This window comes from Varroa destructor, unplaced genomic scaffold (genome assembly GCF_002443255.2).
Source record: "Varroa destructor unplaced genomic scaffold, Vdes_3.0 BEIS01000006.1, whole genome shotgun sequence".
In the NCBI taxonomy this organism is placed as follows: Eukaryota; Metazoa; Arthropoda; class Arachnida; order Mesostigmata; family Varroidae; genus Varroa; species Varroa destructor.
The window spans coordinates 3834152-3852456 of NW_019211459.1; the positions used below are offsets into that span (position 1 = coordinate 3834152).

Sequence of the window (18305 nt, forward strand, 5' to 3'; positions counted from 1 at the left end):
TATATATATATATATATATATATGTCTAAATAAGTGTACGTTCTCAGCGGACAACATGTTGAAAACTGCTAAACGTACATGGCAATATACTGCTTTGAATAAACGAATAATGCTGCTGGCAAAAAGAACAACCTTCTATGAGCAAAGCACAAATATTGAGAAAAAGAGAGAAATCACATTTAAACCCATGTTAGAAAAAGGATACAACCATTCCCTGCACCGAATTCATACTTGTCACCATGGCAAAGAAATACTCGTCGATGAACAATGGTTTTCAATTCATCTTTGATGGACTAGTTTCCCGGCCGTAGTATTTTCTATGTGGCTTGTTCCAGGAACACCTGTGCTAGTTGTGGCCATCGGCCGAACCGTAACGAGCCTTCACAGTGGTAAGTTCTGTGCTTGACGACCGGCTACAAGACCAGTCTCATAGAGCATCGCCAGCTGACCTTCATCTAGGGTCCGTATTGCCGCATTACATGTTCTCCTTCTACAGTGATGCGGTGAACTTGAAGTTCGAGTGATGTTATTTAGAATCGACGAGGCCAAAACAATTAGGGGCACACGAAAGCTGTTTAGCTAGACCAATTTACTGAAATTATCATCTAACTAATTACGCAATGAAATACCCCTTGTTAGCATTTTTTTTTACCCTTTTCTCTATGTGGTTTTTATTGTTTACGAACGTGTCCATGATTATTAGTGCTCATCTATCAATGAAGAAGGTATGCTCATTTCGGCTTTTGACAAAGCGCGTTAAATAAGACACCCGTTAATTTCGTTTTTGCTTTGTACAGAAGAGCCATGTTTTTGGGCTGTCTAAAATGATAGAAGCTCATAGTAATGAGGCGACATCCGGCGTTCTCAGTATTTGAAAGATTACCGGATTCACGACTGGTACAGCGATCTGAGCGACTTTCGGTGCATGCACGTATCAAAATGTTCATACTGATCTATGTGAACATAATATATCAGCATTACCGTCTTTTTCAGAAATGTAACTTCGCTACAAATGGCTTCGCGGTGCTCGAGCCATCTTTGCTTTTAAGATACTCATGATGATGCTGCTTATAGTTAATGTCTTGGTAGTGATTACTGCATGGAAGATAATGGTTCGCCACAAATATGTCTCTAAGATCTAAACAAATATTTTACATTACAGCGCCGAAATTTCATTGGACCAATAGAAGATAATGTTCGATACGTTTTTACGTGTTGTAGCGTAGTTTTCATTATATTACAAAGGCCTCCTTAAAATTCAGTATCATACAAGCGCCTTGCTGAGCGTATTCTTCTTAGTTCCGATGCTATCTTTGACAGCATCCTGTCAAATAGACTAGTTATAATGTTTAGATTTTTCTCCGGCCTCTGCCAACAGCGTCTTCGATAGCACTACCGCCATCCTACATACACGAATAAAATCGTCGTCAAAGCAGACTATCGCTTTAGATGATTTGATCAAAGAAGAATACGCGTCCCTAGCGAGGCCAACGTATTGCGTCAATGGCGGGGCAGCTTTCGCCATAGGCCGTACGTTGAGATGCTCGTGGCAAAACATCGCTATATCCAATGGGAAAACGTAGAGCTTCTCGCGTATGACCTACTACAGAGACAGACATTGATTGCCAGTCGAGCAGCTCGTTCCCTGATGAACTTCGTCCCTTCGAAAGGGCAAAATCGCTGTGGCCTTTTGTAAATGGACGATTAACAAATGCAGACCCCTCTGCTGGGTACAAAATGACCGGTCGATCGAGCGGAACCTACTCTTCGATCGGACTGTACTACCGACAAAAACGCCAGCAGGTAGCTACAATACAGTACCGCATAGAAGTATTAGCCGGCTGGTCGCCACGTCGATTAGTTGTTGCAGTTATGTACATCTGTAGAAATGTAAAGCATAGGATATTGTCTCCGGTAGAATCAAATAAGTTTCGTTGGGAATACTTGTTCAGTGTTTGGCAATAGACCCTCGTAAAATTAAGTGTTCGGAAGCTAATAGATGAAAATTTTATACAAAATTGTATAACGTTAGATTTTCATCAATGCTGCATGATAAAGCATCTGAGGTGAAAATGAGTTATGATGGCGTTGTCGCCAGCGTGAGTATCGTTTCCGATTGGTCTATAGACTCTGATTCTTTTAGAAGTAAAAGTAAATAATGAAGTTCATATTCAAGGACAAAAAGCACTTCTGGTGAGGTAGTAAACAATGTCGAGAACATGGTACAGTGAAGAATCTGTCTAAATTCGAGCGGTTTTTTTTTTTTTTTTTTTTTTTTTATTGTAAAGATCGTTTAAATAAGCAATCAAATTATATTCAATTCGTTGCTTCTAGTTTGCTAAAAAAGTTGAAGTGTTGGGCAAAAAACCAAAGAGTCCTTATCCTCTATAGCGGAGCTACCTTTACGACTGCAGAATAAAACAACGACTCTATGTACCCGATAGAAATTAAGCAAAATGATTTCTACGTATGATCGTAGCAGAACAACGTCCATACCTGTTCCTTGTATTCAGCAATGCATTCGCGCAAAGGTACGAAATTTCCTATGTTCAGAACACTATGGATAGCTTAAACATCTGCCTTGTTAGGCTCCACGAATACCGCAAACATATGTAAATAAATATAAACAAGCTTAGAAAGACACATGTTATTATTTCAGCAATCAGCGCCATTCGTTTGATAGTTTGTGACCACTTTTAGGTATCCTATATTCTTTTTGTCACAAGCAAGCACGGCTATCGTTGGCTGGAAGGGGCTTTTTTGCGAAGGTATGCACGAAGTCATTGTTCTTCAAGTGAAATGGTTCATATAATTATTATTTACATTATTCTCCTCGATTCGATCAAAAGAGTTCGTCTGTTTAGCACTACATGACGTCTTTTTAACGGATCTAGTTTAGATCAAAGGTTAGAGCATTTTTTTTTGCAAGAGCTTTATTTAAGTAGAAAAAAACCTTGCGGAGTTTCTGTTATGGGGCAAACATGCATATTCACTTAGTTTCATTGCAGAAATACAGAAACAGAAGCAGTTGAAGTTCCACTAACGAGCTTTTCCTTATACCTACGTAGGTCTACCAGATGTTTCAGGTATTATGTCGGCTACTGCCGTTAAGCTTTGCTTACCCTGGACGAGCTGAGGGGAATTCTAATTTAATGTTGCTTTGCTCCTTGTTTTAGAATGACTGCGGGGGTAGCTCCTGACAGAATGGACTGTGGAACTCCACAGCTACCGTCGCCTCAGTATCCTGGGAACTTCTCGCCAGTTCAGCCAGGGGTAACCAATGGCGTACGTCCTGCAGGTGCATCGTCACCGACGAACGGAGGCGATGCAGACTGCTGTAATCTGCTGGATGCGCATTTACTTCGCAAGTTCTCCGCAAGACAACATCACCTGGTTCAGTTACTCACTCCCCCGAACGTCACCGATAGCGAACTTCAAGTGTTACTCGTGCATGTTGGTATGTGACAGCGAGAAATTATCATTTCATTGACTTTGGATACCTGAACAATTTGCAGATCTTATATTTGTTAAACTACTGCATAAAAGATGGACGGGTTTGCTACATTATGTCAACTAAGTGAGGCTTTGTATAACTTGTAAGTTCAGCGATAAGATGATCGACGTTATTTTGAATAAAGTAATGTGTGTACTTGGGCAACGCGGCGTTGCCGATCCGAAACTATGATCCGAAACACAATGAGCCGATCAGCATCGTCTTCAGTACAGAGAACCGCCTCTATGTGGTACGTTCTCTAGCTGCGAGACCTTCTCGTTCTTCGTTCAGGCTTTGAATAGAAGCTATTCATACGTACATCGTACGTATAGCTATTACTTCGCGTCGAAACGATCACTTGTGTTGGTCCCTTCATCGTTCTCCATTGACATCTAATTTTTGTCGAAATTTATCTGTGATAGCTGCCAGTGTAGAAATGTATATGCTAAATAATTTCGCGACGGCTAACACAAACCCAGCTCAGCCGTTTAAACTCGCAACCGTTGACAATTTTAGGTTGGTGAATCAGCGGTGGTTGGCATTCATCAAGGTAAAATGGGCTTTAACCAACCAAAGTCATACGAATATTTTGACGATAAACGGTGATGACAGGCGACCCATCAAAATGTCTATTCTCCCCAGTTGACCGACGAAGGCGACATGCGCATTCGGTTGCTGGTGAATCGAGAAAAACCCCACTAGGCGCTTATTTCCTTTACGAGGCAATTGATCGTACGCGAATGAAGTACTAATAGGCGGAATATGTCCGAAGCAGGATAGCCTTGTAAGCCTTCGACATGCAGCTGAAAGATAGTAAAAGAACCAATTATACATGTAATCAGGTTCCCTTATATATATATATCGTGCTATAGATTTCTTTGATGGCAACTTTTAAGTATAATATTTCATAGCAACGTGCACTAGACAGTTCATCGGTGTTCCATAATGGGCATCATGTACCTACTGTATTTTATACAAAAAGTATTGGCTGCATACATAAACCAAACTTTTTCACAATCTGCAATTGCAGCCGGCACTGGAGCTCAGATGGCGGTACCCGTCCGTGTCGAACGACGCTCTCCAGGCACGTTCCATATACTCGTGCACGTAGAACAGGCGGGTAATTACGCGCTAGATATTGTCGTTCGCGGTCGAAGGCTACCAGAATGTCCTTTACCATGCAGAGCCTTCGATGCTTCGCGAATACAACTCGCCCAGGTAAAACTAAATAATATTTCTACTAATTCAAAGGGTGATCCATCAAGCTCCACCCATTCTGCAGCGGGATGAGACAATTTCCATTAAGACTCAGAATACAAAGTTTGAATAGAACAACGCCACCGAATGTAACAGAAAAGAAAAGCCGTTTTTGTCTAAGTTACAGTTTACACACAGCTAGATGATTACGTCTATCTATTATTGTATCTAGGTACAACTAAAACTCAAAGCTTGTGTGAGTCTGCAGTCACCCCCTGCCAAGTGCTCGTTTTGGCCTGATTTTGCCTGGGTTGGCAGCGTTTTGTCCCGAAATGGGCTGCACGTTCGGCTTTGGTCGTTGGCCGAATAATTTTTTTCAAACTTATAAATCTTGCATTCATAGGGTATAACGCTAATTTGAATCAGTTTGACCCTTCTTAAACAACTTTTCGCTAACTGTGGACTGTTTCAACGACATTTACCTTCGTTGCTATTTGTTAAATCCTGTAAAGTAGATACAAAGCTTCATTTAAAACAAGGATTTGTTCTATCTTTGCCGTTTGAATGGAAAACGTTGTTCTTTGCAGAACGGGCTGAAAATAGTCAAAATAAGTGTGTAGATGTGAAGGTCGCAAAATAGATTACGAACAATAGGAAAGAAAGTGTAGTAACGTCATGGAACTACAATAGCCTTAATATTAGAATAACGGGACGATGTCAGGCCAACAGTTTTAGCATTCTTGTCCATGTCCATACGGCGGCTGGGTGACGGATTAGCTATATAGGCAAAAAAACGAGCTAAATGCTATAGATTATCGAATTCACACGGAGCTACTAGACCGGCACGACGTAACGGTACCTCTAGCAAAATTATGGGATGGTGGAAATTTCACAGCAAATCATACGTTAGAATCTAACTTCTTAACTTAAAGTCTAAACTGCACACTAATGCCGGGTATAAGGCTGAAGATTAGCTTTACATTTGTATAGTGACGTAATGAAATTCAGCTTGTTGGAACTATTGACAATTTAAAAGTTGTGCTCAGATATTTGTTCGTATAGGAAGTTTAGCGCGATGTGGTGACGAGGTTAGAGGATGGATCAACTGAAGTAAAGAAATAAACCCCAGTAAAATAAAGAAGATAAATAAAATAAAAAAAAAAAGGATAATGAAAAGGCTGAAAAGGAGTTCCCATGGCAAAATGTCAAGATTAGTGCAGTAAGCTAACTGTAACTTAGATGCAATACAAGGTAACAGAGTCAAGCTTCTGGGACAAGCAATAAATTGATTAAATCGCCGGTTAAGAATTACTTTAATCGGTTGGTTTATATGGCCTAATAGCATTAATACAACTTTAGCATAAGGCAATAAAATAACCGCAACAATTAACAGACATAGTTGAAATAAATCCATGAAAAAACGCAATAACTTGGTGGTATACTGCGATAGGTGGATTGTAAAGGGATACTTGTTCGTCAGATTGAAGCTTGATCGAGAGTAGATTGAATAGTTTGAAGCCTTTCATATAAAAGTACGAGCGAAGCCCATAAGTTTACCTTATAATATCTATCTACCTACGATTCAGTTGAATGATTGAGGCATCGTCATAACGTTGTGCACGCTCTTGTAACAGGTTCCGGAAGTCGTTGAAGTGGGAAAGCCAGCCCAATTTCACGGTTAGTTGTTTAGCGGTTTATTACGATATTTCACTTCGTAGTATATATATATACATACATACATACATACATACATACATATATGTGTATGTGTTGCACGTTCACATCTAATTAGTAGTAATTAAAATTGATATTGCGTGCCATAGTAACATTCATATGCTGTTCATAAAAAAAAGTCAACCAGAGATACTCGTTGGGTAATCTTCATATTCCCACGCCCGCTAGAGTTGCTTTCACCCAATAATTGTTTGTTTGCACTGGGTTTGATGAATCAGTGGATGCGTCTAGGGCAGGCGAAGGCCAGTTGGAAATCTCAGTGAATCACGGCGAAGTTCCGAATCAGGTGGAAGTGCTGTCATCCGGGAAGTGCATCATCTCCTTTGTACCAGAAAAACCTACCAATCACATCGTTGAAATCAGGTAGCGATCTAAGAGACCTTTACGCATAGACGGAAGAGCTACCCGTGAACATATCTCTAGGGTGCGCACACAGGATAAAGTACTACAATGAAGACAAAACTGCGCATTAAGTACTCAACTAACTGCGTTGAGAGCTATCCTTGAGAGTTCTCATCCTCGTTGAGAGTTAACTGTAGGAAAGGAGATAATTGCATTTTTATTGCAACAAAATCATGTTCCATCAATCCAGAAACTCTAATATAGATTATCGAGCATAAGAATACGCATGGAGCTTAATTAGTTAGCAACCGAAAGTAGGGAGCCAACTTTGATTGACATGATAAAACCAACTATATACAGAGAGCGATAGTGAACTGTAAATAAATTATTGAATAGATATATTTATTGATCTAAGCTATATTCATCACTGGTTGTTACTATGAAGTAAATCAATATAATGGTAGGCAATATACAGGCTTCTTGTTTTCCTCACTCAGTGCAGGCATAACAACAGCCGTCAGTTTGCGGCTTGAGGGACAATGAGAGGAGGCAAAGATTTTTAATGCATTCTTCGAGCGGAGATAAGCAAATGCATGGCCCGTAAACCTCATGAGCTTCGTCTGGTCTACTCGTAACACGGCATACCCCTTACTTTGATAACTTGCGGGTGCTTAGATAGCTGAAACTTGGAAAACGATTTCTCATTCAAGTTACCTAATCGACAACTTAACACTACACCATTTCTACCAAAATATTATATATATATAGAGATTCATTAGCATAAATACGAGTACGGAGAGGTCGTCTGATAGTGTTTGCTTCTTGATACCGGGTGCACATGTGTCCTTATTCTGCTATATCGACGAATGATCTGTTATTATCAATAACAGTGCGCTTCGATATTTCCCTTCTACCAGTATCATGTTAAGATGTAATGTAAGCTAGTATGATTGTGAAATGGAGAGTTGGTGAAATCAAACTTGTAGGTTTCTTAGGTACGCGTAGCTGACCCACTCAGGAGAATGGTCTGCTGGGGCTGGGTCGTCGTTCGACATCGCTCACACATTATTTTCCGCTAGCATCTGCGCTGATTGTGATTATTGTGGTCAGAGTTCGTAGAGATGAGCAATTTTTGTTAAAATGATTAGAACCTGTGTGTTAGGTCGCAGTTTAGACCGCTTTCAACTAGCCGTTCGATGAACAACTTTTACTTCCAGTATAGCTATAGAGGATTTTGTGTTATAATATAGAAATACTCAAACGAAAGTCTACTGGTTTTTCAGTAAATTTCCAGCTTGCCCGAACGAACTACTACAAATGTCTTGGTGTTTCATTGAATTTTTAATCGATACCATGTTGGATGCTCGAGTAAGCTGAATCTCCGCACGCGACCTTATCGAAACTATTTAAATTTAATAATACGTGTAACCTATTTTATCTGGTTCCGTATGCTGTCAATTTACCGTAACTTGATCGATATCGATAGGCAGTGATAGAAGAAATTCGTTGACTCGGCTGAATCCAAGAATCATCGAAAATGTCCAACGGGCCAGTTTTCTGACGTTTTTCATTCTCGGCTTCGTTAGGTTTCTCAGAAATAGAGTATTTTTGACAACACGGCAATATTAACTCATGTGGTTTTCCAGCAGGGTACTGATTACCTGGACGTCTGCTTAAGACCTCTCTTGAACAAGCGGCTGGTAAAAGCATATGGTATATGGAGTGAAACAATCCTGTTTCACTTCATATACAGAGAGAGATAAGCTAGCCATTCGATCTGTGAACTCTGCTACACAAGAATTAGCGATCTGTATCGACATAGAGGTGTGTGTTACTTTTAGATAACTGTCTAACATGAAGAAAAAATTGAGTGACGCAGATAGTGCTATTGCTAGTAAAACCATTTTTTTTTCCCTTAGATTCAACGGGGTTCTTGTTCCGTGCTGTCCGCTTGAAATCCGCGCTCAGATCGGGCGAAATACGAAAACAACTTCAAAGAGCACGTCAGTTGAAAAAGCGAGCAATTATCGGGTAGATCTCTCTCAGTTAGAACTGGTTCCCGCAGATGAGCCGGTCTCTTTTGCTGTCCGAATTCCTGGGGGTAAGCGGGAGTTAATCCGAGTCAGTGTACTTTCGCCGTCACGAAACAGCGTACCGGTTTCCCTCAAGGTATGTGTATCCAGTAATAGCAATCTAATTTAACTTATCAAGCATAGATCCATTCAAGCATAGGTTAAATAGCAAGACAATGCTATTTGGTACCTAATAAATATGCATAACAGACAATTTAAACGGATTCAATGTTTTATTTTTCTTCGGATGGTCATATTTTTAGGCGGCCGGTTATGAAGCAGACGTGGTCACTGTCGAGTTCACTCCTAAACAGGTACCTAGTATTGTCTTTGGGAGGACGTGTTATTTTCTAACAAGTGCAGTCCCGATCGCCACGTAACAATACATAGCTTCTCAATTAAACGTTTATATTTTATGGTGGATATTATCTATTGATCATAGGTGGGCGTTCATGTCGTCAACGTCGAATACAACGGGCAAAGTCTCGATGGAACACCGGCCAATGTGAGATGTTTTGATTCGCGACTTGTGCAGGTCATGCGCGCTCCAAATGGGGCTGTCGGGGAAACCGTCGAGTTTGTCGGTATGTAGCGTAATTGCACAATATATTTCGGTACCCAACGGGGCCATTTTTAATGAACGCAAATCTTTTTTACGTTTGTCGTGACTCCACCGACTCGAAGCAAAGACCCGCATACTAGTGAAAAAGCTTATTCAAGACATTTACCAGGTTTTTTGACGCTAGAAGTATGTAAAGCCCACTTCGACAAGCCCCAGTGGTAATAGGCTAGAGGAACCTTGGGTATGCCATCTAACGTCTGGCATAACTCGTATAACTAAGAGTAAACTGGCATAGCTAAAAGTAGAAAATGCAAAATTCGTAACACGTGGGCACTGCAGATGCGTTGGAGCGACGACCCTATGGAAGCCACTACCCTGATTTGGTTATCACTCTCTGCCTAATTTCTGTAAACTCGGGCCTGCTTGAATACCCTAAACCGAACACTTTCCTTAGAATTTCTATTAGAAATAGGCCTAGTAGCAAAGGGCAGTCTTGAAAATCAACGAGTTTAACGTCTTATATCATGCAATTTCGTTACGCATCTTTTTGAATCCATATTGAGCAGACATTCACGGTCTAGGATAAGTAATAATGTCAGTAATAAGTGATAACAGCGATATCTATTCAGTTCAAGGTAACGTGTCTTAAAAAGTCTTAGCACGCGTAATCTAATTCATGTGTATAGTCAACAAGGCTCGCATCTTCTGCTCCACGTAGTATTCGGTAGGGGGCTGTACCATATCTGCGAAAGAAATGGTGCCCTTTCAGCCTGACACGGCATCAGTTGCCAATTACTATGATCAGTTTTCAATTCTACTACGCGCGTAAATTGTGCCACACTACCCTCGTTCCTTGATTCTGTGATTTAATATCTTATTGTTCTTTTTTGCGGAAACTTTATTGCTTTGCCGCACTTGAAGTTAAACAGCAGTCCCGTAAATGTATTCTCCGATTAGTCTTCGAATTGGGCAGCCGAACCATTTCTGCTGGCCGCGGGGACCGTTATAGCTTAACGACGGTTTTGTAACGATACTTGCTTACTGCAACTTGAGCGTTTCTACTGGCCCAGCTATTACGGGACCGCTATCGTATGTTGCTGTTGGGCTTTTTTTGCTCAAGGCGTATGGCTTTATCTGTTCCGGAGTAGCTCGATTGGTCGACTACAGCGTGGTCGGCACTCTGGTCGATGTTGGCGCTCGTAGCTACAGCAAACGTGTCCCATTCTGTCACTTCTCTGCTCGCGCCCTGTGCGTCTCTGTGTTAAATGCTACAACAGTGTTGTGTCCGCAGGCCAGTTTTCTAGCGGTTCCGTCCCGCCCTGTACGAATCTTTAGACCCCGCTCGCATCTGGTCGACAACAGAAAAAGAAACATGGCTACAGTGGTGTGCCTAAAGCAACGCTGACGCCGAAGCTGAGTCCAGCCAGCGCAGCCGAGACGAATCCCGCATCATCGGCGACGTCGCGCCGAAATAGTAGTTGCCGCTGCTTAATATTGTATGTACTGTGTGAGCGCGTGCTGTTTTGCGACGTCGCAATGGCGGTGCCAGGCCGGGCATCAATGGGCTTGACCCCCAAAGAAAGCGCGGCCGCCGGTCCGACCCTAAACTGCCGAAAGGAAACACCATCACTGTATCCGTCCTTCTTAACGCTAACCGCGGTTTTTCGGTGTCAGTATCAATGTCGTCTTTGAAACAAGACGTTCCGTGGCCTCTCGCGCAAAATCATGCGAAAAATACCACTTCTCGTCCTTACGCTCCGAATGCTGCTGCTGTTGCCGTTATGACGTAGCATGTCATTGCTAGCATAGCGAAGGTTTTGATTTGGTGGCATCTGCTGGGAGGGTCCGTTTTGTCCGTCTAACCTGACAGGCCACGCTGTACGATTTATATGGCAGCAATCGCGTTGTTCGCCAAATATAATAATGGCTTTGCACGTTTCGTACGGTTTATTTTTCTACCGCGGTCGGAGCTATCGGAGTCAGTACTATTTGAATCCGTCAGATGTGCTTGGTGTGCCTATAACAACACAGGAAACACATTTCGATTCAATAGGTTCCTGCTTGTATGTGTATGCGATACCGAACGTCTATAGGTGTTATGGACAATTATCCTCATTATAATGGTGTTGCTTATTATCTACAGCGGAAAGGATTTGACCACAGGATCAGTTAAGCGGGAACTGTGATTTTCGTTCTAACAGTGAGTGAAAACAGCGGATCCAAGGTGGACTTCGTTAGCAGTTGGAGTGGGTTAGGACTTTGTACTCGGGCATCGATAATGTAAAAGCGTGTCCAGCTGGGTTTTCGTTGTAATGTTATTTCATGGCATTATGTATAAGTGCAATTGCTAGCCTTTGACCAGGAAACCGTCGACAGCAGTTGGAAATCTACAGGACCAATTAGGTGATATTCTAAGCTGTGTTCAGAAAGTATTTCTTGGCTGGAAACCTCGTTAAGTATGAGTTTTATTTGCTTTATTCCACATCATTTGCCATTTTCCCCTTATAGTAGTGCTTGATTTGGGTTAAAGTATATAAAAAAAGCTCATTGCCGGAATTCTAGTCTAAAATTAAGTGGTTAATAAAATGTCTAATCAAAATATATAGAAGATTTGATAATTTCACTGATAGTTTCCAGTTATAACTAGACAAATGATCAGAGCACTGATGCTGCATACCGCCATGTCCCCACCGAAACAGATTTCACGTCAGTATTCATTTCGGATTAAAATGGTGCTCCCTGAACCGATCTTTTGCTTGTTATCATTCGAGGAAAGATGAGATGCAGCGAGTAAAAACATTATTTTAATCGTCTCCGACCGTCAGCCGTTGGTCATCTTGAGAGTACTGTGGGAAGGGGTTAGGAAGAAAATGCTTTGCTCCGATTTCTAAATAAAGATCAAAGCTTCTTTCTTTTGTTTAGTAAGAGCATGGCATAACGGTCCGTGATTTTTTCCTTGCAGTAGTACGTACGTCTGCAATTAGAACGCATATATTGTATGCCAACTGTCACTCCTCACGCTTGTTTGGTAGCTCAGCAAAACACCCAAAATAGATACATCAATGTACCGAGAGTGTTACCTCAAAGAACAGTTTAAAAAGACGGTAATTTAGCTTTTTTTTTCTTCTTCTTCTCTCCATTCTTCCTCTCTTTCATTCCTCACTGATAAATGTCTGTCTAAAATAATATTATAGTTGATGCAAGTTCGTCCGGAGAAGGGAACCTGGAAATCACTGTCAATGCTGGCGAAGTGAATGTTCCGACGCAGGTCCGACCTCTTGGAGGAGCCAAATTTGCTGTGTGCTTCGTCCCGCAATTAATAGTTCCACATCAACTCTGTATAAGTTTCAATCAAAAATCAGTTCCAGGTAATATACGCCTAGAAAATTAAGTAACTAAACACGCTTTTTTTTTTTTACACGCAGCCGCTATTTTTGTATCTGCTAATCATCTATAATAAACAAGCAGTTTTTTGTGTCACAGTTCTTAAATCATGCGCCTTCATTAGTCTTTATTTTGTTGATGCCTAGTCCCAAACGGATCTATTTAGAATCTATCTAAATATAGTTGATTGATATTGATGCCTCATCGATATACTTACTTCATGAATTGAAGGTTGCCTATGAATTCAATAATGAATTTTCAGGATCTCCATTTAGCGTTATTGTCTCTGAAATCGGAGTTCCCGATCATCATCCAATTGTTAGCGTGATGGATGACGATGGTCTCTGTTCGGCTGTTAACTGCCCAGCTAAGCTGGTATGTATGGATTCAATTACTTCTTTGCCCCCTTCCGTTGCTTTTGCCCTTCTCTAAGCACGGTCAAAACGAACACCACCACTAAGGCTCAAGAATACACACAGGTCACAGGATATCGAAGTTCTGCAAATACGGAACTAAACTTACGACAACTGAGAGATTTACTTTTCATTAGCCGTTTACTAATCAATGGTGAAGATTTTTGATATAACCATTGTCATACCAAAACGATAGATAGTTTCGATAGATTAGAAGCAACGTAATTTCGAATGGCGGTTGATCCAAATAGTTGACTTCTTTCGCCGCAGCTTCTTCAAGGCTCTTACGTATCACCCGCGCAACTGTTTGCCCGAGTCACGAATCCCGATGGGAGTGTAGTTCCCTTCTCGCTTCGTGAGTCACAGGCTCATTATAATGCGGGAAAAAATGGCGCCGAGCTTGTTGATGAACAACTGGCAGTCGAATTTACCCCGGCGATGGCGGGTGAGTTTTATGCAGGCCAAATGTAACTAATTGGACAGTCGTGACATTGAATGTTTGCATATCGATTACTGGAATATCGATGCACATTGGGGCGAGCCGTACTTTCTGTATGGGTTCTACTTGAAAAGACCAGAACACTGACGTTCCTTTATATACGTGAACTTAAGCCAGATGCTTCTACTACGATTACTAGGAACAGCTCATAGACCTAACGCTTTTGTTTTCTGCAGGAGAGTACCGAATTGAAGTACGATTCCGCGACCAGCCGCTGGCAGGCAGTCCGTTTATATGGAAAGTCTATGACGTGTCCCGAATTTGCGTTAGTCAAATACCAGCCCAAGCTACAGTCGGTAGCATCGCGTCATTCCTTGGTAAAACTATGCAATACACTTAATTTCAGTAGTAGTATCGAAGGCTGAAATCTATGAGACTCTCTTTTGATGACTTTGTGAAGCATAAACGACTTGCACACCTCATAAAAACTCTACGAAGATCTGGTAACCAAATGTATATAAATTGAACTATCCCGTCCAGTGTGAAACTGCTTTGAAATATACAGTATCAACATATATGAACTAAATTCAAGCACGGTTCGAAATATCCTACGGTACTTTAGTTGAAACGGCTGGTGCGGGGCCTGGTAACCTGGAAGTAATAGTTAACCGAGGACGCGTTGCAACAAACCCTCAAGCCCAAAGCGCCTCGCTCTACTCTATTCATTTCACCCCACAGGAAGCAGGACCACATGAAATCGACGTGAACTTCAACGGAGAAAACGTTCCAGGTAATCCAAGTTCAAAAAATATTGATGCAACTTCGAAATCATTGGCTCTGATTAACGTTTCTGTTGTCAGTTTCGTCGACGCATCGCTTCTCTACGCAATGTTATTGTTTGATTTTTTTTTTCTCCCATTTTAGTATACTAAATGTGGCCTCTCTAATAATAAGTAACGCTTAATTGGCTTCCGAACGAACGCGATAATAATGGTTAACAAACACGCTATCTTTATTATCACAGGTTCACCCTTTACGTGCCAAGTTGTGGATCTTTCGTGTGTTTCTGCTTATGGAGATGGTGTGGACAGATGTCCCGTCAATTCTCTTACCACATTCAAGATCACCACTGCTGGACAGGTCAGTTGACAAACATATGTGCTAGAATACGTTGTCTTCAAACCGTTACTTGGAGATTAGTAAGAATTTATACGATATATACAACAACTCGAGTTTGCAAAAGCTTGATTATCCGATCGCGCGGCGTCACGCACTTAGAAACAAATCTGCTCGGTCTTGCGATCATCAGCGTCATTGTTCTTTAACAATGCGACACGAGGTGATTGAGTGAGGCACGTGCGCTTCGCCTATGACGCATTGCCGTTACCTACACAAAATCAGCTGATTGCGTTGTCTTCATCAAGATTCGACTTTGTTAAAAACACAATGAACCTTTTTACCCAATGCATTTAATTGCTACTATAATAAATCAGTACTCTTTTTGTTACTGTAAAAAGGATCCAAGTCGCTATTTCGAGTGTAGTCTGTCTTTTAACTTTAGTTGATCGTGTACAGTTTGATCGTGCAGAATGTCTCAATGTCGCATGAGCATGTGTGCTTGTAAACGTGCAATGGCCCGCGCTGGTGTAGAACAAGATCACTCCATGGTTTTACTTGATAGTATATCGAAAGTTGAGCCACAGCCTCGAAGAGGTCGTCGAAAGCTAAGACGTTCCTCCATACTCAAAGCAATCTGGAGAGCTCTAATATGCCGGGTAACGTGTCATCCTCGTAAGAGCACGAGTATAGTAAACAAGCTACTCAGAAATGAAATCCCCTAACACAGTTCTGTCTGTTTTAGTGGAACGACAGCGTGTTATGGTAAAAGCGATCGTGACCATTTTTAACTGTTGTCCTGATGCATTTGCCGGACCTAAACGTTTTTTAGTTTGAAGGCGCGGCGCAAGGCCATCGTGCCGATTTATATCTATGCGCAAATTTATCTAAAGTATATTTTTGCCAGCCATTTAGACGTGACGCTAATCTATTCATATTCGGTATTAAGAATATCATTTTTTTTTTCTATATTTTAACGATGGATCTCAATAGGCTGGAAAATATTATTAGAAAAATATACAATCCTGTTTTGAAATATGAAAAAGGACCAAGTATAGACACTCAACGACATGAGCAGCTGTCACGCTAGACGCTAAGTTGCTTTAACGATTACTGGGTTATAGAACCGTTCGAAATTGTTATACGTAGAACAAAACAATTTAGGTGGTATACTCATCGATCTAATTTAATTTGATTCATCAGGTATAATTTTCATAGACGAAATGAATATCGTAGCTAACAACTGCATTTTTATAAAATTTATAGGACATTGGTCAGATGGCCGTGGGTGTTAGTGGCCCTGGAAACGATCGAGTTCCCGCCAAAATGGTTGGAAACCCTCAGATCGGATACACGGTCGAGTACACTCCGACGGAAGTTGGTTGGTGCTCTCTATTTAAATAACTCATACAGTTCTGCCAGTTCTGCTTCAGAGTTTTTCTGTACGCTCTTTGTGACTCGTAGTCTTCATTAACTATGAACTTCACCAGCAAATATTTAGCAGATCTGCTAGGAAACGCGAATCGTTTTGGGCTATACAGATCTGTCCCCGTGATAGCTTAATAGGTAACGCATCTGTCTGTCTGCTGATCTAAAGGACGTGTTGTGGTCTAGCTTCGGTTCGTTTCGTCTGATCGAAAACGCTAAATATTAAGGTTATATCAAATATAATATATATTTACTTTACATCGTCTCTGCGTCAGGCGACTACCTCGTGGATCTTCGGGTAAATCAAATTCCCGTGCCCGGCTCCCCCTTTATATGCAAGGTGTGTTATTTTATACTTAAAGTTTATCTATTGATTATTGTTGTATATTCGAAATTGCAAACAATTGTTGTTTCATTTGCGCATATATAGTTCATGAGCGTTCATACTGTTTCAGTCGATACGTATACCATAGTGATGATTTAGTAAAGCCCTATTTTTGGAAATACCGGTAATTGTCTCCTTTCTGAAGGTGTACGATCCTTTGATGGTTCGTGTTGAGGATCTGGGAGAAGGGACCGTTGGCAGACCATTGTACTTTAGCATCGACGCATCTGCAGCAGGCGCTGGAAACCTGGAAATTATCGTATCCGTAGGAGGACGAAACGTGCCGAATTATGTGCAAAGTGAAGGCAACGCTCGTTTTAGAGTGAATTTTAAGCCCAGGTAAGATTAACTTTTTGCCGGATAGTAATTATGAAAATGGCACGCAAAAACCAGAGAGCGCACTCTGTTCAACTGACATTGTAGGAGACGAAGACTAGTTCCGTTTGATGATTCATTTCTATATTCTATATGATATGACATATTTGGCTTGTCTCACTGATATTGTAAGCAAGTCGTATTAATGTTGACAGAGATTTTATGGCTTATTTAGATGGCGACACAGATTGTTATAAATTCTATAATTTCTTTCCGTATGGTGTGTAACAGTGAGCCGCTCGTACACAGCATCTCGGTTAAATTCAACGGGGCGGCTGTACCTGGTAGTCCATTTAATGCTATCGTTCATGACTGCCAGCAAAGTCCGGTTAGCGGATCTGAACTGAGGATGACCTCTGTGGCTCGCGGAGCCCGGTTTGTTGTCCACTCAAAAGGCAGCGATCAGTCAGTGCACGTTAAGGCCACAGGTATATGAGTAAACGTTAGGGACGATAAATACTGTTTTGCTTTATGTTCCGTACATTTTCGCTTCAACATCTTTATAACTAGCTCAAGCAAACACGACTATACATTTACAATTAAATGTATGTGTTCTTCACTTAAACCTAATGCAGAGACGTGTAATATTATTGAAAAGGTATAGAGTTGTTCAGTTGCTAATGTACATATCGTTTAGCTCCAAGTGGTTCGGATATTCCGGTGGCCCTTACGAAAAACAACACTGGAGATTACTCAGCAGAATTTCACCCGCGTGAAGTCGGTCCGCAGAGGGTGGAGGTCCTTCTTGGGGGCGAACATGTGGCTGGCTCACCGTTCGTTTGCAATGTGTACGACGTAAACAAGGTCAGTGAAATGCACAGATCCGGCTGCCCAATGGCAAAAGAGCTATTCTATCCCATGCCAGTACATCGTAAAGTCTAGCTGTCAATATAAAATTTCTGCACAACCTATATGGAAGTATGAACGAACTAAAGGATACGACACCTGCTTAGAAACGGCGTCATTTTTTCATAGTGGCAGTATTTCTTTTTTGGTTAAATTACAATTCATATATCGAAGACTTATAGAAGCAACTGAGGACAAGTTCCTATAATATACATAATAATAGTATATTTCAGGTCGTTGTATCGGGTCTAACACGTGGAATTGTAGGAAAACCCGTTGTCTTCTTAGGTTAGTATTCACTCTGTTGCTACTTCTTTAAATAATTAGCTTCGAGGTACCCATATCTTAGAAATATCGATACAAATGATAGATACAAAAGCGTACATGGAAGTTTTAGGGTATGCGCCTCTTTATCTTTCAGTCAGTGTCGTTTGTTTCCGGCAAATTTAAACGTTGTTACTTCATTGCAACCTGTTTTGCTTTCATTCGTTCTTTAACACAGACATAAAGTCATAACGC

The 18305-nt window shown here is 41.1% G+C and overlaps 1 protein-coding gene across 3 annotated transcripts in view; it reads left to right on the forward strand.

Moving 5' to 3' along the window:
* The window catches only part of jbug (filamin-type immunoglobulin domains fbug), a 48716-nt gene that overhangs the window by 10255 nt on the left and 20156 nt on the right, over positions 1-18305 (forward strand). For 2 of the 3 annotated variants that reach the window (XR_015330057.1, XM_022809926.2), the window contains exons 2-20: positions 3177-3457; positions 4524-4711; positions 6325-6367; positions 6643-6787; positions 8686-8935; positions 9102-9152; positions 9281-9422; positions 12595-12768; positions 13047-13159; positions 13468-13642; positions 13873-14013; positions 14259-14426; positions 14661-14776; positions 16019-16133; positions 16456-16520; positions 16711-16904; positions 17172-17368; positions 17578-17744; positions 18020-18074. Coding sequence is in view for 2 of the 3 variants with exons in the window: in XM_022809926.2 (XP_022665661.1) it covers positions 3178-3457; positions 4524-4711; positions 6325-6367; positions 6643-6787; positions 8686-8935; positions 9102-9152; positions 9281-9422; positions 12595-12768; positions 13047-13159; positions 13468-13642; positions 13873-14013; positions 14259-14426; positions 14661-14776; positions 16019-16133; positions 16456-16520; positions 16711-16904; positions 17172-17368; positions 17578-17744; positions 18020-18074 (2779 nt within the window). In the remaining variant the exon portion in view is untranslated. Of the gene's footprint in view, positions 1-1578; positions 1804-3176; positions 3458-4523; positions 4712-6324; positions 6368-6642; positions 6788-8685; positions 8936-9101; positions 9153-9280; positions 9423-12594; positions 12769-13046; positions 13160-13467; positions 13643-13872; positions 14014-14258; positions 14427-14660; positions 14777-16018; positions 16134-16455; positions 16521-16710; positions 16905-17171; positions 17369-17577; positions 17745-18019; positions 18075-18305 lie in introns of those variants that run through there. The other variant, XM_086992679.1, reaches the window with a different exon arrangement.